The sequence below is a fragment of the Protopterus annectens genome, chromosome 12.part0, assembly GCF_019279795.1.
Source record: "Protopterus annectens isolate FY-2018-M chromosome 12.part0, PAN1.0, whole genome shotgun sequence".
NCBI lineage: Eukaryota > Metazoa > Chordata > Ceratodontiformes > Protopteridae > Protopterus > Protopterus annectens.
This window is the reverse complement of record NC_056746.1, coordinates 995178770-995194441: the sequence shown is the minus strand read 5'-3', so window position 1 is coordinate 995194441 and position 15672 is coordinate 995178770. Positions and strand designations below refer to the sequence as shown.

Sequence of the window (15672 nt, the reverse complement as noted above, 5' to 3'; positions counted from 1 at the left end):
GGAAAATCCTGCAGGCTCTGGGATTAGTGGCATCTTGCATCTTACTAATCCCATGTGCAAAGCTGCATATGAGGAAACTACAATGGTACCTGAAAAACATATGGTCTCAACACAGCCACAGTTTGGAAACAATAATACCACTAATTCCATGTCTGCAAAAGGAATTTCTGTGGTGGGCTCAAGCATGTCAAACAAACACAGGTGTTCCATTCAGCAAGCCTCAAGCAAATCAAGTCATCACAACAGACGCCTCGGACTATGCCTGGGGGGTGCACATGACAGATCGGTGCATTCAGGGCAAATGGTCCCAAAAAGAAAAGCACCTTCACATCACTCAAAAAGAAATGCTAGCAGTAATAAATGCTATTATAGCTTTCAAGGACCTTCTACAACCAGGTCAATTATTGATAAGAACAGACAACACCACAGTTATGTGGTACATAAACAAACAGGGAGGAACATATTCTTACCCCCTATGCAGACTGGCCATGTCACTTTGGAACATGGCCATGGACTTACAAATGGAACTACAAGCATAGTACTTGCCAGGCAAGGAAAACACGCTGGCAGACAACCTAAGCAGGAATATGACAGATCCACACGAATGGAAATTGCATCCAAAAGTTTTTACAGAAATAATCCAAGAATGGGGAAGGCCAGACATAGATCTCTTTGCCTCCCACAAGAATCATCAATTGACAAAATTCTGCTCAAGGATCTCCCATCCAAAGGCCTGGAGAGTGGACGCTCTTTCTTTCAGTTGGACATTAATGACAGTTTATGCCTTCCCTCCTCTTCCTCTGCTGCCCAAAGTTCTATTAAAGACCAAAGCAGACAGACCAAAGATGATTCTCATTGCTCCGGACTGGCCAAGGCAACACTGGTACCCACTCCTCAGGAGCCTGATGCATTCCCCACCATGGACCCTGCCTCTAATGCCTCTTCTTCTGACTCAGCACAGTTTCAAAACTCTTCACAGCCAGCTAAAAACACTCAATCTAGCCGCATGGAAGATTCCTTAGCATCTCAACAGGCCCTACTCTCCAAGGAGGTTCAGGATGTCATTTTGGAGGCCATAAGGCCATCAACTAGAAAAGCTTACTCCGCAAAATGGAAACGTTTTTGTGTCTGGAATGAGAAAAAGGGCCAGGATCCTGGAAAACTGAATTTACCTCAAATACTACAATATTTGGCTGAACTGCTAAGCAGTGGACTTTCTTTCTCCTCCATCAAAATACATGCCTCAGCCATTTCTGCAGAATACAACAATGATCCACCTTTATTCTCTCACCCTCTCTTAAGACAGTTCCTCAGAGGGGCTAAGAATTTAAGGCCTCCAAGGAAACAACCAATACCTGCTTGGGATCTTAATTTCATTCTGGAAAAATTGACCTTGCCTCCCTTTGAGCCAGCTGCCTCATCAGATTTGCAATACTTGTCCTGGAAAACAGCTTTCCTTCTGGCTATCACCTCAGCTCGTAGAGTTTCAGAACTACAGGCTCTCATGGCTGTCCAGCCTTTTATCATCTTCCATCAGGACAGAGTTTCCTTATGAACCAACCCGTCCTTTATGCCTAAAGTGGTATCCAGGGTAGCTTTAAATCAGGCCATACATTTACCTACTTTTTATCCTAATCCTCAAAACAAAGGAGAGAGATTACTACATTCCTTGGACATCCACAGACAGCTGCATTATTATTTGGACAGAACAAAGCCTTTCAGAAAATCAGAACAGCTCTTTGTGGCCTATGCGGTAGGAGCTCAAGGGAAGCCAATGTCCAAACAGACAATCTCAAAATGGATAGCCCACTGCATACGCTTTTGCTATTCCTTTCATGGCAAAACTGTTCCTACAGGCATTAGAACTCATTCCACCAGGGCCACAGCCACCTCTGCAGCCTTCCTCAGAGGAGTTCCTACCAAGGATATTTTGGAAGCAGCCACTTGGAGTTCTGTGCATACCTTCTCCAAGCACTACAACCTACCATTATACTCCAAATCTAGAGCAGGCTTTGCCACTGCAGTCTTGCAGGGCATTTTGGCTCCTCCTAGTTCCAACTAGTGCCTACCACCCCTTTCTTAGCTTTGGGATTCTACCCATCTGTTATGACTGCAGCTGTATGCACGATGAACATAGTACAGTTTTGTCCCTACCATAAATGTAGATGTTCGAGTGCTAATACAGCTGTAGTCCAGGTTTCCCTCCCTCCTTCCCCTCTTGGGACAGGCCTATAGGCTAACACATCCTCATACAACCTGATTGGGGTTTTCATTTATGATGTATTTGCTTGCAACTACTGTATTTTGATTATATAGCACTACATTATCACACAAATTTATTATTGCCTTCCTTCTGGGGGACCTGACATCTGGGGCAAGAAAAACTGAAGAAAATGGCATCGGCTGGTTCCTTTATACCCCTGTCGCACTGACGTCAGGGAAGAAGCGACGGCAACCAACGCCAGACCTAGACTTTGGAATTCGGCCGACCGAGGACCCGCCTGACGGCAGGAGAACCCATCTATTATGACTGCAGCTGTATTAGCACTCGAACATCTACATTTATGGTAGGTACAAAACTGTACTTTCTAGGGGTTTGACACACTCACTCTTAAATATTTGATATTCACACATACAAACATTCTTGGGAAAGACTAGCACAGATTTACCTGCTATATCCTCTTTCCCAAATTACAACATAACGACTGCCACCAGTCAAATACCATAATACCCTTCAAAAGGGGTGTTCAATTATACTGGGTAAAGTAAATATTGATATAAATGGCAGCATGTAATCCAAGCAGTAAGGCTTTTTGGAGTAGCCCTGGTGTTATCACAATAAGCATAAACACTCACAGGTTACTAAACAAACTTTCTAAATAACCAGTCACAATAAAAGGTAGCAAAATATTTAATAGTAAGTAAAATGATGTAAAACATGTATATACTGAATAACTGATTCTAATAAACCACTGAGTTTCACATACAGGAATTATGAAAATAACACTATAGGATAGGTTTCACACTGACTGTAGAAAAACTCTAATTGTAGTTTACTAACTGTCTAAATATTAACTGTCCCTGTCTAATCTAATTAACTCAGCAAGGCAAGATAATACTCTTACTTCTACAAGGCAAAATAAGGATTTATATCAACTCTTCAGGCAGTTGTCTGGTCCTCAGTGACTGGAATAGCAACTCCTACTATTTATGCTGAACACCTCCAGAAAACTCTGAGTGATAACTACTGATCTGGAAAATAACTGACTACTGAACAACAACTGAACAACTATTTAACTTTAACTGACTCAGAACCTGCTTTTATAGCAGATTTTTTTTGAAAAAGACACAGAAAGCTGTTATGAGAATTATACTCTCTTGTGTCAGACTTTAAAAAGTAAACAAAACAGCTGCTATGGAGATTCTATTCCTTTAAGCTCCTTGCCTCACGATGGCATCACATCTAGATCAGCTGACTGGTATAACCTACATTCAGAATTTGTTTTTAAAAATATGTAAATTTGGTCAGCCAGAAGAACGCTGTTTGATTCAAATATGTTATATAAATCAAACTAATAATCAAGCAATATAAACTTATTTACAAAATTATAGTTAGTCATGCTGGCATATATAACACAGGGTAATTTGCGATTTATTTACATGTATTTACAAAACTTCAGCCAATCATGCTAGCACAGATAACAGTATATAATATCCTCACACATAGTCATAATTTCTTTTACAGTTATGCTAAACTTTCATCCCTGTTAGACCCCCAACTTGTTTTTCCATAACCATCTGTTTTTCTTAATATTGTTGCTAAAATCCATTTATCATTAAACCTAATTCCATTTTCTTTCATTCCATGTAACCCAAATAACATAAAATAAATAAATAACCTTTTAGCTATTCTTTTAACATATTCTTTACTTCCATTCTTATAATATCCATATTTAAACATATCCATGTTTACTTTATCCACTTCCTTTATAGCTTCAAAAAATCTTCGTTCCGTAGTTTTCCCCATAACTTTTTTACATTTCAAAAAAGCATGTTCCATTGTTACTTCTTCTTCTTGAAAATGTAAACCTATTCTATCACTTTTCTTTTTATATGGTATATTTCCCTTTACTGTTAATTTATCTATTACTAGTCTGCACAAAAAACCATGACATTCTACTTTCTGATTATACCATTTGCTTCTTATTTTTATAGCTTTAATTTTTTCATCTGTTAGATTTTCCCATTGTTTTACATAGTAATGTTTTATCATTACATTCTTGTACCATCATTTTCTTTTTTCTATACCATTAATTTTTATTTTCCACAAAAATATTTTTGATAACATTTTATTTCTTCATGTATACACTATTTTTCTCTTTTACTGTTTTTTTACCATACCCAAAATGTATCATACTTATATTTATATAGTTTTACTACTAATCTGTCATCTTTTTCATTTATCTACTTTTAACTTTTTTTACAAATTTAATGAGGCAGCATATACCACTGGGTTAATTAACACTATAACTCTTTCTTCTTTATTTACATACAAAACTCCAATTTTTACTGGGTTTAATCTAGAACCCCATTTCATCAAAATGCAAATTAAAGGTCAATTCGCTAAATGCTAGCAGTCTAAACATGAAACTGCATTCATTGCAAGTATTCTTAACCCTGGAAGATGCTGAAATTTTTGCAGTCACAGAAACCTGGTTCAAAGCTGCGGACAGCACCCCAGCCTTACCAGGTTACTCATCTTATCATACATTCAGACCCCAACCCATGGGCAGCAAAGCAAAAGGAGGTGGAGTTGCAATATATATATTAAAGACATAAACATCTCCCGGCTGGTCAAACAGTGTGATGCACAGGAGACACTTCAGGTGCAGTTAACCTTTGACAAGACCCCTATTCAAATCATAACTATCTATGGGCCCCCAACTTTGACTCAAGTTCCCCACTCCACCTGTCTGGACCTATTTGAATCTATCAAGATTCAGCCCTTTACTCTGATCTTGGCTGACTTTAACTATCCAACCATAGATTGGAAGAACTACTCATGCCAAAACACAAATGCCCAGAGATTCCTTGATTTCGTCAATGCAAATGCCTTGGACCAGATGGCTGACACCCCTATATAAGAGGTGATAATATCTTGGACTTGGTCTTAACCAACATGAGTAACCACTGCACCAGCCCTATAGTGTCATCCTCCCTGGTAAAATCCGACCACAAAGAGGTCACAATCCCCTAAATATCAGTATGTTGGCAATCTAAAAATGCAAATATTACCCTTATGAATGTCTACAATATCCTTTATTAGAAGTTGTATAGAGAAAACATTATGGGATGACATAGATGAATAGGTAGTTAAAAGCTAAAACAAAACACGTGCAGTGATTATAGGTGGTAATTTAAGTGCCAGGATCAGTTCTTTTAGTAACTATGAAGAATATCTGCAAAAGGGAGTGAATTTTGATGACAGCATTTTTGTTGGTAAAGTAATACATAGGCATAGTATCCAGCTTTTACAGTTAGTAACCTCCAAAAACCTGGTAATAAAAGATGGATGTGATTAAACAGGAACCATGACTTTAGTTTTATAACTAAACAGGTGGTGCGGTCATTGGTCATTGAGTGCTTCATAATTTTATTTATTTTTTTTTATATTTATTTTACATTTGTTTACCGTGAAACTCCGACTGGACACATGTCCTTTTCAGAGGAGGCCCAGAGAGAAAAGCTCCGCATGAAACAACATTCAGGAAAATACAATATCAGTAGTATACATAGAACACAGAATTTAGTTAATCTGGTTAAGAACATTTTGTATGATCAGCTATATGCAAAGCTAATTTCTCAAGAATTAGGTGAGATGAGTAATATATTTATTAAGATTAGCTCAGAAAGCGATTGCTACCCCTTGGTATTACATATACAAACTAAGAAGAAATATGAATATATAAATATCACATAAAAGACATGTCCCAGGATTCAATTAGCTTGAGCAGTGAGCATTTTTTTTAATCCTAGGGCATGTCCAAGGATTCAAAGAAATGTTCACTGCTCAAACTAATAGGCCATTACAGGTTGGTCATTAATCAAGGTGGCAAGAAAATGAGATCTGGACAGAGGTATGGCTGCAGTGAGGAATTTCTCATTATCAACTCTTTACCATGTCTATGAATCGGACACTGCACTATCAGTCCAGTAAGTCCCTGTCCTTATTAGCCTACTTATTTCCCCAGAACCCTGGCATCCTAGGACAATGAGAGAAGGAGGAGAGGACCAGGGAGTGTGGTCGTCATCATCTAGGAGGAATTTAGAAACCTGTGCTATTGAATACGTTCCTATAACTGTGAGAACAGGAAGTATATGCACAGCCTTTTGTCAGGATCAGAACATGGGTCTCTATAATTGACAGTACTGGAGTCCTGACCCTTCTCCCCAGTTGAAATCCTGTGGTAGACCTCCTCCAAAACCCACTCCCGCAATGAGTTAACTTAAGTCACTCACTCTCATTCCTCCCCAGCCAACATTTTTAGCATCTCCATGGGTAGTGAAATTCAGGTCTTTTGGGACATACCCATGGCAAAACCTCTGTGCCTCAGACTTAGTACAAAGTATTACAACTTTTAAATACCACAGAGAGCGACGTTATACAGTAGATCAGTTTGTATAATATAGTTACTGAAACCTAACGGTAAAAGTAGATGCCTGTGGGTCTACCATCTTTGAGCGTTTTTGAGGGTCATTCCGTTCAGCACCTTAGAAATGCTTTTCATTGTAATACATTGGAAATCACAGCTACAGTACATCACAGTAAAAGTGTTTCCTGATAGACTTAACTGTTTTAGTGACAAATAACTGTTCTTTGAAGTGACTGTAACAGTGAGTATAATGTCAGTTGCAGTAATAGCTGTTTATATGTTAGCGTAAGTGAAAATTCAATACTAGGATTGAGAGGACTTGTTTAATGTTGGCAACAATTGAAGAAGGAACTAATTCTAAAATAATCATACTGCACTAGCAACATAGCTAGTGCAGCATAACCCTGTGTATCAGTTATAGGTATGACTATTCTATAATAAGTGGTTGAGTTCATACACTAAAAAACTGTGCGGCACTAAACAGAGGATTACAAACATTAGTAAAAGTTTTTGTAACATTTGTAACATGAAGCCTGTCATGAGTATTCTTCACAAATCTTAATTCTTTTAGTTAGTTAGTTTTTTAGTCTGAACAAAGCATATCATTCTATTTGCCCAAAGCTTTAGTATTGTGATGTTCCAGGATTGGATTTCAAGTTCTCCCTTGTGTCTTTATCTGTCCTGTCTTGTAAACAATAACAGTCAAGCTGGCAAGTTGATCTAAATGGCAGTGTTAGCCACTGTATATCAATTGTACAGCAGAGAGTAGAAAGAATAAATAAAATGACCTACAGAAAACTGAAATCAGTCTGTATAATAAACCAAAATTAAAGCCATCTCTTACAATAACGCTGTATGTTGTATAATACTATAATATAGGGTAATAAAGTCTACTTATCAATGTTTTGTTTAGTTCCAGTGTTAGCGGTTTGGCAGTACTGATAGATTTACCATTATAATTGCCAGTTTAGTCGCCAGCTCTTCAATGAGATTTTCTGTTCTTAAATTAAAGAACTCTTTTTCCTTATTCTTTACATAAAACATTCCCTGGTTTTGAATGCAAAATGTACAAGAGTTTCCCAAGTTACATTCTTTGACAAAAAGTAAATATTAACCCTTAATTATAATTACAAGATATTAAAGTGATGTCACTCAAAGTTTGCATATTGAGTCTCAGTGACACTATAGACAATCTTTAAAAAGTGGGTGAAAGACATTTTATTTAAAAATGACTCACAACATTCTATTCCCATTTCTCCAACTAAGGTGCTATTGACACTTTTTTTCTGCTCTGTTCATCCTACCCTCACCTCATCTTTGCCCATTTCTTTTGTCACAGCTCCTTTTCTGTGGTACTTTTCCATATTTAACACTTTAATATGTCCGATTCTGAACTGAAAAGAGTCACAGGACAAGTCCACTTCCCCAGTTAACTAAGTCTACAAAAATTAAAATAAAATGTTGTAATGTTCAAATATTCGCAATTGTGACTGTTGTGAGATAGCTGTCTTCTAATGCTACAGAAGTCAGTTTTCTACATATTTGAGCCTCTGCACCTGAGACAGTCAGGATGATACACAGTTAGTAATGGGTCTTATAACTTATTTACAGAAACATAAACAGCAGAAACTCTTTGTTGTGCACATAGAGTAGACCGAGATGATTTAATTAGAATTGCAGGCTGTCCTATGGGAAATGTTTACTGTTGTCATTCCCAAACCCTTTCTACTTCCTTTTAGTAAAACATTAAGATACTGATCTACATAGACATACATACAGTTTTGATGACAAGAGTTTTACTGTATACCTGAATGTGGATGTCAAGAAAGTAACATGCATGATAACTCTTATAATATATCTGACAAAGTCATGCAAGCTTCCTGGAGCACTTTGATGTGGTTAGTTCTTGGTGAGATTTTTTGTTATAATAGCACTGTATTTTAAACTTTGTCTTCTTCCTACAGATACTTCCCCATCAGAAGCCAGCAACATGAATGCCTCAGGTAATATTGGTGTTGGTGCCCTATGTGCAATTTGTGGTGACCGAGCGACAGGGAAACATTATGGGGCATCCAGCTGTGATGGATGCAAAGGTTTCTTCAGAAGAAGTGTACGGAAAAATCACATGTACTCCTGCAGGTAGGACTATCGTTTGGAAAAGAAGGAGCATACTACACGATTTGTCCTGTTTAATTTTTCATTTATGAAATGAGAATGAAATGATAATATCAAACTACTTTAAACAGCATTTTGTTTCTTCATATGCATGTAAGTGTCTCTTGTTTGAATCCCGAAATGTAAAAAAGTGTGTGTGTGTGTGTGTGTGTGTGTGTGTGTGTGTGTGTGTGTGTGTGTGTGTGTGTGTGTCTGTGTTTTTGTATAGATACAGACACATTGATATAGACAGATAGATAGATAGATAGATAGATAGATAGATAGATAGATAGATAGATAGATAGATAGACAGATAGATAGAGAATGTGTGTCCAAGTTACACACATCTCTCTTCTTCAGTGTTTCTGTAAGGGCCAAAGCAGCACATGCCAGCAATGCCACTGGTGAACTCATAGTACAATGGACAGTATGCAATGATTAGGATAAATCTACACAGTGGCAAAAGCAAGACAAGGCAGAAGTGGCTTTGAATGCTAAAAAGGCTAAGTTCTTAACATGTCTGATAACTGTAAATAGGTAATATGGTATGACAAACAAAACAGTAGCCCCATTAGAACAGACAAGCAAATGTATTCATTTTTTGAGTGGAGCGGGACAGAATTCTCTGTCCTGGAAGGACAAGGTTTGCTACCAGTATGCTGACCACTTCTGAGATCTATTTCCCCAGTATATTACTGTCAGAGATGATAAGTCCATTTCACAAGACTGCTTTTCAGAAAATTTATAGAAAAGACAATCCAGTCCACATAAAAGCAACTAAACTGGTGCAATGTTTGCAAACGTAGTCCACTGAAATGTCAACATGCACATATCAGCAGAAAGGAAATCAAAACAACTAAGTTGGTGTTGCGTTAGTATCACCAGAGATCTGCAACATAGCTCTGTCAGCATTTTCCAAGCACCTGCTGGATATCTCTGCCAATATTCCAAAGGGATCTGCAAGGTGTGTGTACCAATATCTACTAGTCATCAACAGGATGTTGCTTTAGTACCTTTCAGATTGAAAAACTGTTTCTGTCAGCACTTCCCAGGAATCTGCAGGCTGTGTATCCCAGTGCCTTCCGGGGACCTGTAGGATGTGTCTGCAACTACCTCTACCAATGCCACCTAGATTTCTACAGGCTATGACTTCCAAGAATCTGTAGGCTGTTTGACAGTACCTCAGAGGAGTCTACAGGGTGTTTCTGGTAAGACCTCGAAGATGTCTGCAGGGGGTGCCTGCCAGTATCCCTCCAGGTATTTGCAGGGTGTACCTATCAGTATCTTTCAAGGATCTGAAAGGTGTTTCTGCCTATATCTTCCCAGTATTTTCCATTGTGACTGCCAGTATACCTCCCATGGGTTTGCAAAGTATGTCTGTCTGTAACTGTCAGGCATCTTCAGTGTGTGTCTCCAGTAACTCTCAAGAGGAAAGCAGGATGTGTCTAAGTAACACCTAGGAATCTGCTAGGTGGGCCTTCCAGTAACTCCCAGGGATCTTCAGGGCTGTGGAATCAAATGTAAGGCAGCAGCAGGCCAAGTAACATGATGAATGCAAAGAGCAGATGAGTCTGTATGGGAAAGACACAAAGACAGACAATTACACAGACACAGGTGCAGACAGCCAGAGAAGGCAGCAGGGACTAACATTGTATAATTAGGCATGCAGGTAGGCTGAGAAATGCAAAGAAAAGATCAAGCAGGCCCAGGAATCAGATATTATCTGTACATATCTAATATGACAAATCTTGGACTGAAGGAACCTAACTGTTAAATTACTCCAGAAACACTACCAAATTATGTACTGTGACACAGCACTGTGAATGTACCAACACAGATATATAATAAAACACAAAGGCATATATATGTAAGTAATTCAGTGAAAGCCTTGTACATTTAAATAAACATATAGTGAACCATTATGATGAATTTACAAAGACATCATATATTGTTTTGCCATAGTTAAGCTAACCATATGAAATACTGCAACAGCTGATATATTGTATGACTGCTAGGAAGGTTAACTTACAAGCACGCGCACGCACACACACACACACACACGCACACACACACACACACACACACACACACACACACACACACACACACACACATGCTGCTGACAGTCACTGCCAGACAAAATTTAAAACATGATAAAATATGAAGAGAAGTATTAGGTCTGATTTAGACATTTGCCATTTCATGTTTCTGTCACTACAAACTTACCATCAAAAGTCTTTTAGCCATCAGGGTACTGAAATGGGATGGTATTAGTATAGTCGTTGTCCTAACCAGCAAGACTCATTTACATTTTACGATGTCTGTAAATAGTACCAGCTGGGCAGTGCCAATAGGAGAGCACCTACTTTTTCATTTCATAATTTGCAATTTTGCCTTATAAATAAGCTAAACATATTTTAACAAAAATAAAATGCCTCTTTTAATCCTATCCAGCTCAGCTCATTTGAAAATGTAGTTCAAAATTAAATATGTCAGCATATGCCTGTAATGAGACATTGCCATTTTGCATATTTTTACACTTTGTGTGTACCTCAATTTCTTTCTCAGTAGGATTAAGTCTCTTTAATGAGCCTCTGATGATGGAATCATTGCTCATTTCCACAGTGCTAGTTGGCCCTTTTTACTTGAGTCATAGGTTTGTGTGATGCATGTGCTGATACAGTGAATACACTAAATAGTGCTAAATACTGTTAATTAAGTTCATACATTAATACTAGGCAACCAGTCAATCAGTCATCAGACCATTAACAGCCAAGCCAGAACATCCAATATCAAGAGTTACCTCCTCCCTAAAGGAAGTAACACAAGATGGGCGAATGAGAATTTGTGAGTGTCCATCCGATTGCCTAGTTTAGTCTTGAGTGTTGCTACGGTATTTGCTTAATGTACAAGGGTAGTTAATTCCATAGGTGGGGAATATGTCGGAATAGGTGCACCTTTCATGCATACAAAATACCCAGAAACAGGCCGAGTAAGGGTGGGTTGGGAGATTTACATGTTTCCCCTGTCCATGAGGAACAGAGGTGCTAAACTGGGGGTGAATTTGTGATTACCATCCATTCATCCAAATTAAGTTTCAATACAATAATTGCTTTGCTTTATGTGGTGTAGAAGACGGTTCCACAGAATGGTATTCCCTGTGATACATACCTGCTCCTCCAAAATGTTCTATTTTATTTTTTTGCAAAAGAGATTGAGATCCCATGAGCACGTGTTTATGATACAATTGGACTTGTTAATGTCTAATATGTCTGACAGAACAGGCTCTTTTGAAATTCTACATGCGAGGCACAGTTTGCCTCTCAATAGCCTGCATGATACTAAGAAGAGGGACCAGATTTTGAAACAGTCTGCACAGTTTTTACAATTTAGACACTTGATTTTTTTAGTGAGAAAGCATTGTTGTCATTCTAATTGTGACAAGTGTTTGGATAGGTACATACTAAAAAGTGGCATTACACTCAATCCTCAGCCTAATGAGTGCTTAGTACAGTGGAGCAAACAGGTAAATACTGAAAGTGGCATTATACTCAATGTTTGGCCTAATGAGTGTCATGTACAGTAGAAAGATAACAACCCTAGATCTAGATGCAATACTTTTAGATGCAGCCTGTGCATTGAAAAAGGACTTCCTTACAATGGCAGATATATGATGGTTAAAGGGCAGTTCATTGTCAACAAGTATTCCCACATCCCTAACTACTTCATCAACTTGCAGAGGTGAGTTGTCAGTGTGATTGCAACAAGGGGAGTCATACTTGCTGAAGGATACAATTGTACACTTCTTATCATTTAGTTTTGATCCATGGTATTGACACCATATGTTCAGGATTGGTCCTCTTGGAGGATCTTGGTGTCCTCTGGGCAGTTTATGATGTCACAAATTCAGTACACTCATTCACTTCACACTGACGTGGTGTGCACAGATACCAAAAGTAAATCCCAAGCCTAATCCAGCACCAAGGCAAGAAAATCAATCCATGTATGCAAGATTCTACTTTATTAGGATAAGGTGACTTAAAAAAGACACAAACCGGTTTCAGCAGACACTCCCACCTTCTTCAGTGTGATATAAAATTTTCAGCCCAAAACAAGCATTAAAAAAAAACTGTCATAAATACATCATCACCAACATGAAAGATTATGCATATTCTTAAAGGTACATAACCAAATATAAAATATATAAATGAAGCAACTAAAAATACCTGTTGCAAAATTTGATACATACTAAAGATGATCACTTTAAGCTGGGTGGATATATAAAGTCCCCAAAGTGACTGTCCATTTTTGTTCACATTTAGATGAAGTGTTCTGCAATCCCTAACTTATTTTGGGTATTAAAGAACAAATGCTAAATGCACAAAAACAAAAACTGGGACCCAGAATGTTTTAAAATATGTTTATACAATGCATTATATGTGTTCTTATAATGTATGTCACTCAGATGTTCTAAAATCCTTGTTTTAAAAGGTTGAGAAGCCTTTTCCACAGAAAACACAGAATAACAGCATGTGACAAGACAAACCACCCACTCTCTCCTGTAAGTAATTATTTGAGACATTTGAAAGACCTGGGAAGTATTACTTCAAGTAACTGGTTTAGATTTATGAATAATCATACCGATAGCATATATAGCACAAGGTACCATTCCCACTGGTCTCAACTCAAGTAAGCAATATTTGCATGAGTAAAGGTTTGGGGCACATTTTAAAATATCTTAATGACTGTTCCACTGTTTTACCTTTCCTATGATTCTGTGTTGGTGAAGATGAAATAAAATTGGAAAGGAATAAATCACTTTGTAAAATAGACCAATGGTCAGAAATTGTTTGTTTCACCCTATCAAAATTACCAACATAAATGGTAGAAGTTCTATATGTGATATAACATTACAAACAGAATCATACTCTTTAGTCTTATATTGAAGTAAATTGTTTCTCTTCAAATTCTGTGACCAATTTTTTACAATCCAAAACTGTCAATTTAGTATATCCCCTATGTATAAATCGCTGTCATAACTCTTCAGCCTGCTGTTCAAAGTCAGGTTGACTACAACATATTCTACTCAACCTCATAAACTGAGATTTGGAAATATTCTTCAGAATATGTTTAGGGGTAACAAGTGATGACTTGTAACAAAAGTATTTCTTGTGTGGGGTTTCATATACTGAGGGGCAGAAACAGATCCATCCAAATTCTTCTGTGCCATCACATCTAGACAGGCAATATTTTTTAAATCATAGCTAAATGTAAACTGGATTAGACATGTATTCTCATTCAATCACATAACAAATTCCTGAAGACCTAACAAATCAGATTTCCACATGCATCAACCGTCGTCAGGGTAATGATGCTAAATGTCCAGGGCATACAAAAAACGGTTATGAGAACCATTATAAACCAAATGGTGTTCCAAGTATCCCATAAAAAAACTGGCAGAAATGGGGCAAAAGACGCCTCTGTAGCTGTCCCCAACAATTATAAATAGCAATCATTACCAAAGTTAAAAACATTCATACATTCATAGTCAAACTCATCTCAATTAATGGTAATAAAAATTGGTTAAACTCATGGCTATATACATTCACAGCAGATAATCAAAAACTGATGGCTTCTAAACCAGCCCAGTAGGGAATAATTATTGTTATCTAACTATATAGTGGTGCATCACAGTAATGCTCAGTCAGTACAGTACACCAGAGACTCAAAGACCCAGTGAAAGATATTGTACTAAAAAAAAAATGTAGTGCAATTTATTTCACCTTTGCTAATACACATATGATCTAGACATAAAGGTAGTACAGGATTTTTACAATTGACTGATGAGGTTTGTTTTTGGAACAAGATTGTTGTTTTCTGTACACTTGTTACAGATTGTGCCAAATAAACAGTAGCAGCCAGCTGGGTGTTTGAATCACTGGTATAATGCACTGGCTCAGCATTTTTGCAATGAAGCATTATATAGTTAGATAATTATTATACAGTAAGGGATGTAAAAGCTTCATAGCAAACAGTACAAATGTTTTTTTCTATGTCACAACGTTGTTATTTCCTTATAACATCCAGCGGCATGAGACATGAATTCACAGAGCAACAAACACTCAGAAACAGTGATTAAAAATCCAGTAAAACACATAATTAAAAATTCTGACAAAACATATGCTCCACACACCATAAAGTGTCACTGAAATAGCCACAGTTTTCTTACAAAAATTTCAGATGTCCCTAGCAGGCATTTACCTTAACTATCCATCTGTAACTATTATTATCTATACTACCTACTGCACCCGCTCATCTGCCCAGATTTTCACAGAAAGTCCAGATTTTTGTTTCATATTTTTGGTTTAAGGCTTTGGTCATTCCATCCATCCCTGGGAAGGTGTCAGTTTAAACTTGACTGCAGATACATCATTTTGAGTAAGGTCCAGTACTACTCAGCAATTCACAGCAGCCTGGCCAAGAATGGCATGTAATCCAACAATGCACTGAGGGTGATGTATGAGCAAATACTTGCAGCAGTTCAGCGTAGCCAGCTAATGCACCATTCTGTCTAAACAACTTGGAAAAGTCTCTTAGAGGCATCAAAAATCTATTCCTGTAGCATGATAGCCACTGTCACAGTTTTTTGCCTCTCCCTCCTGGTTCATAGGTTAATAGGTGTATACTAGGCTAATGACCACTAGAGCCCTTATAAGCCCTGCTATGCAACTCAAATGTGACCCACTAATTTGATTTATATAGGAAGTGATTTACTGACTGCCTCTGCCCATCAAAAAAGTACAGTTTTGTACCTACCATAAATGTAGATGTTCGAAGATCCACATTGCTGCAGTCCTTACACTTG

The 15672-nt window shown here is 37.7% G+C and overlaps 1 protein-coding gene across 2 annotated transcripts in view; it reads left to right on the top strand.

Moving 5' to 3' along the window:
* Positions 1–15672, top strand: part of HNF4A (hepatocyte nuclear factor 4 alpha) — a 217765-nt gene that overhangs the window by 30486 nt on the left and 171607 nt on the right. For both annotated transcript variants that reach the window (XM_044090021.1, XM_044090020.1), the window contains exon 2: positions 8618–8792. In XM_044090021.1, the coding sequence (XP_043945956.1) occupies positions 8618–8792 (175 nt within the window). The remainder of the gene's footprint in view (positions 1–8617; positions 8793–15672) is intronic.